Source organism: Emericellopsis cladophorae (assembly GCF_022114955.1).
Source record: "Emericellopsis cladophorae strain MUM 19.33 chromosome Unknown NODE_185_length_5487_cov_39_238262, whole genome shotgun sequence".
Taxonomy (NCBI): domain Eukaryota; kingdom Fungi; phylum Ascomycota; class Sordariomycetes; order Hypocreales; family Bionectriaceae; genus Emericellopsis; species Emericellopsis cladophorae.
The window spans coordinates 1,780-5,487 of record NW_026251110.1 but is presented as its reverse complement, the minus strand read 5'-3'; the positions used below and the strand labels follow the sequence as shown (position 1 = coordinate 5,487).

Below are 3,708 nucleotides of genomic sequence, written 5' to 3'. Positions count from 1 at the left end.
CCGCAGAAGAAACTAGACTGGAAGAACATCGGCCCCTTAAAGGTCGAGAAGGCCGTGTCGCCGTACGCCTACAAACTAGAACTACCTGCAAGTATAAGAGTACACCCTGTGTTCCACGTTAACCTGCTCCGACCCGCTGTCAACAACCCCCAGCCCGGACAACGTATCGCACCCCCGCCGCCTATTGAAATTGATGGGGCTGAAGAGTTCGTGGTACAAGAGATTTTAGATTCTCGCTGGGAACGAAGAGGCCGAGGTAGCCCGCGATTACGATATACCGTGAAGTGGGTTGGGTATGATGATCCGACCGAAGAACCCGCAGAGTATTTGGAGAACGCGCAGCAGATCGTCGCAAACTACCACCGCCGATATCCCGACAAACCTGGTCCTTGATAGGATACTCGCAGGAGCTCGCCCTTAGAAGGGGGGCGTATTGTCACAGCTGGTCAAGGCTGGGGCCTACCCTGTAGCGCAGTCACGTGGACGCACGCCTGCCCCTGCATTTCGTCGCGATCCTGACTGTCTTTTGATTGTAGCTCTTCGAGCTACGTCTTGTACATAGAGCCTGCCCTACCTGAGGAGTGCCTATCCGTAGCAATAGACCTGATCAGCCTGACCGAGTGTTCCCCGTCCTACCCGCCGACCGACCGCCCTTGACAGTATATCTCCATGCTTAATAGCGCTGGGGAAAATAGCTTGCTCTGTTACAGGGGTTTGTAGTGCTAATAAATGCAGTGCCTTCTAGGACCTTCTGTAAGGTTCTAAGGGCTAGCACTGCCACACTCGCTATTACAAATTAAACCTTCTATGACTTTCCACTAGGTTCGGTTTGACCCACTCTTTTATAGGGCATTATAGCGCCCTCACGCCTATAAATATAGGCCTTCGCACCCTAGTAGATAGTTCTCAATCAAGTCATTCATTCACTTTCTTTACCTATCGGTTTGCCTACCCTAAAGAGGGTTCCCGGATTATCGCGATTCACTTCCCCTGCGCCTCTAAGAGTACTACTCTTTAATAAACTTATAAAAAGTTTAGCAAATAGTACCTAAAGCAGCAGTTTTAAGTAAGCCTTTAGGTGCGCTTTTTTACAAAATTAAAGGGCTATATAGCAGAGCGGGTCTTATAAGAAAGAGTTATAATAAACAGTGGCTTGAATATTTGTCCGTAATAGCCTAATAGTGCTAGTTAACCTGGCACTTCAGAATGCGTGATGTGTCGCAAGGTGACTGGCATGTCCCTGCATAAGATAATGAATAAGGTCGATAGTCTTGGTATGCTAGTAAAATCACTGAAACAGGAGCCAGTCATGCTAAAGAATAGAAACACTGTTAAGCTCGTGTCTTGCTGCGTATCTCACGCACCCATTACTGAGCAATACTGATCGATGTACCTGGTGAATGGCATGTTCTTGTCGTTCAGCCTGACTGTGATCTTATCCCAAAGATTTCGTGCCGAGAAGTCTAACTCCTGCAGGCTTTCAGAGTCGTAGGAAAGTACGCTTAGCAGATCACGTCGGATAATACTGGAAGATGCTCGGATGGTGGCGGGCGCTGTGGCGAGGTTGATGATCCTACCGACGATTGTTGCAACGTCGGCAAGGTTTTGATCAGGTAGATTGCTTGTATGAACCATGCCGCAGTAGGAATGAAAAATCGAAAATCCCGTGCGTGTGACCGGATCCTGGAACCGTCGATGAAGCTTCCCCTGTTTGTAACGAAGGAGTCCGGTTCTTTTCCGATCACTTGCTTGCTAACCAAGTGAAAGGATTAAAGCTCCACCATCCTTCCTGTGTCTTGGCTGCTCCGAGGAAGTGATAGCACTGTCGACAGCTCGTCTGAGATGTGGCTACTATCAGGGCCTCTCATCTTTGCCCACAGCACGCGAAGAGGGTAGCTGGGTGGCCGAGCTGGCCTGTTGTTCCGACGCAGCCAACATTGTTTGAGTTGCCAGCAGGCGTAGACGGCCGCAGGCAGTCCAATAAATGCGCTCACAAGAATTGCGACTATCGTGATGATCTCTGACCGCGAGAGACCGCTGCCACTGGAGTCCCCGGGATCCTCGTCGCCGCCCTCGTCGCCGCCCTCGTCGCCGCCCTCGTCGCCGCCCTCGTCGCCGCCCTCGTCGCCGCCCTCGTCGCCGCCGCTGCCGTCGCTCGACGTAGGCTGATCAGCTAAGCGTGTTGATGTGATCGCTGGACACGCATGTGAGTACTTGTCATGCCTCTCCACCCTGGACTGATAGTAATCTGATAGACTTACTAGACGCTGTGGTCTGTGTCCCAAAGCCAACCTCAATGCAGAATGACTGATATCCTTCCAGAGCCAGTGAGACGGCAATGCCACTGTCAATATCGCAATGTCTTGCCAGTTTGCTCGCCATTTCCCGAATCGAGTCTTCGATGTCCTCTGCCCGTTGCTTAGCGCAGAAGCAGTCCGTCTCGCCATTCGCACACCCAGACGCGTACACCGCCGACTTCTCTCGCATGCCCCAGCAGCCCGAACCGCCGTCATCACCTGCGAGGGCGCATTTGGAGCATTTGTTGCCAATGTCGAAGTACGCTTGCGACTGTTGCACCGCGGCTTCGAGGTCCTGGACCGTACCGGCTGCCACTGGGCAAGGGAGAAGAGACAGCGTGATGCTCGCGATGATGGCTATCAGGAGTCGGTAAACCATGTCGTCGAACTTCAGGATTGGACGGCTTAAGCTCAAGGTTGTTCTATTCAGCACCCCCTTAAGCTTAAGAGGAAGAAGCCCTTGGTGTGGGAGATCACAATAGAATGATTCAAGGACTGGGCTGTGGCAGTAGAGCTTTTGAAAGATGGGAAAGCAAGGTTGGAGATCTGAGCACGCAGCACAGATCCCAGCGGCTACCTTGGTCCCTAGCTATTCAACCTGACTGAGGGAAGGAGGCTTAGGCCACTCTGGCGACCATCCAGACTAATCCTTTCTGCTACTCATATGACCTGGTATGACGTAGCTGGGCCCTAGGGCTCCCAGGTCCAGCTGTGTCTCAGGGCCCAGCTTTTCTCGCCCGATGGACGCATCGCCACCTGACCTCTGGGTTAATTAGTGTGGTGTTTGACAACAAGGGACACTTGAACGCAGCGCCAAGTTGCAGCCGCATGAGCCCGGCCCCAGCCTAGCCTAGCTCCCCAGAGGCAGCTAACACTGATCCAGATGCGCCGCGCCACGCCATGCTCTTTCACGCCACTAGGTGTAAGAGCTGAAAACGCACACGATTCAATGCGGCTGAATAAGGCAGCCTGCCGCACGATAAGCCTCCATTGCGCCGGACGCCTCACTGTCCCAAGGCTGCACGTCCCGCGCGACTTAATATCCCCAACAGCTGAAGCTTGGGACTCAAGGCGGCCTTGACAACCGTTGTCGTGCGCCATCGCTATCTACGCGACCCCTGCGGTTGGGAAGCTCTCACCAGGCTCAGAGCAGTCTGATCGACAGGGGCAGAATGCAGCCACTCCAGCTTCTGATGTTCAGCAGCTCGGGTGACGTGTGGCTGCCACACGGCAAGGCCCCCCAGACAGGTGTCCACAGAGATGGGGGGGCCCATCACACCTCTCGACTCTAGTCTTCCATTGTGGCTGCCACACGGCAAGGACTACCCAGGCAGAGGTCCATAGCGATGGCGGAGCCGTCACACCCTCCCAGCTCTAGACTCTTATTATGGCTGCCACAGACCGGTATGTG

The 3,708-nt window shown here is 53.5% G+C and overlaps 1 protein-coding gene across 1 annotated transcript; it reads right to left on the bottom strand.

The window, feature by feature from the left end:
* Nucleotides 1-1,854: 1,854 nt before the first annotated feature.
* Nucleotides 1,855-2,676, bottom strand: J7T54_002336 (uncharacterized protein; the record flags this gene model as incomplete). Its single annotated transcript, XM_051510699.1, has 3 exons — nt 1,855-1,914; nt 1,995-2,194; nt 2,262-2,676. 3 exons carry the CDS (start codon nt 2,674-2,676, stop codon nt 1,855-1,857), a joined length of 675 nt encoding a protein of 224 aa, XP_051358427.1.
* Nucleotides 2,677-3,708: the final 1,032 nt, after the last annotated feature.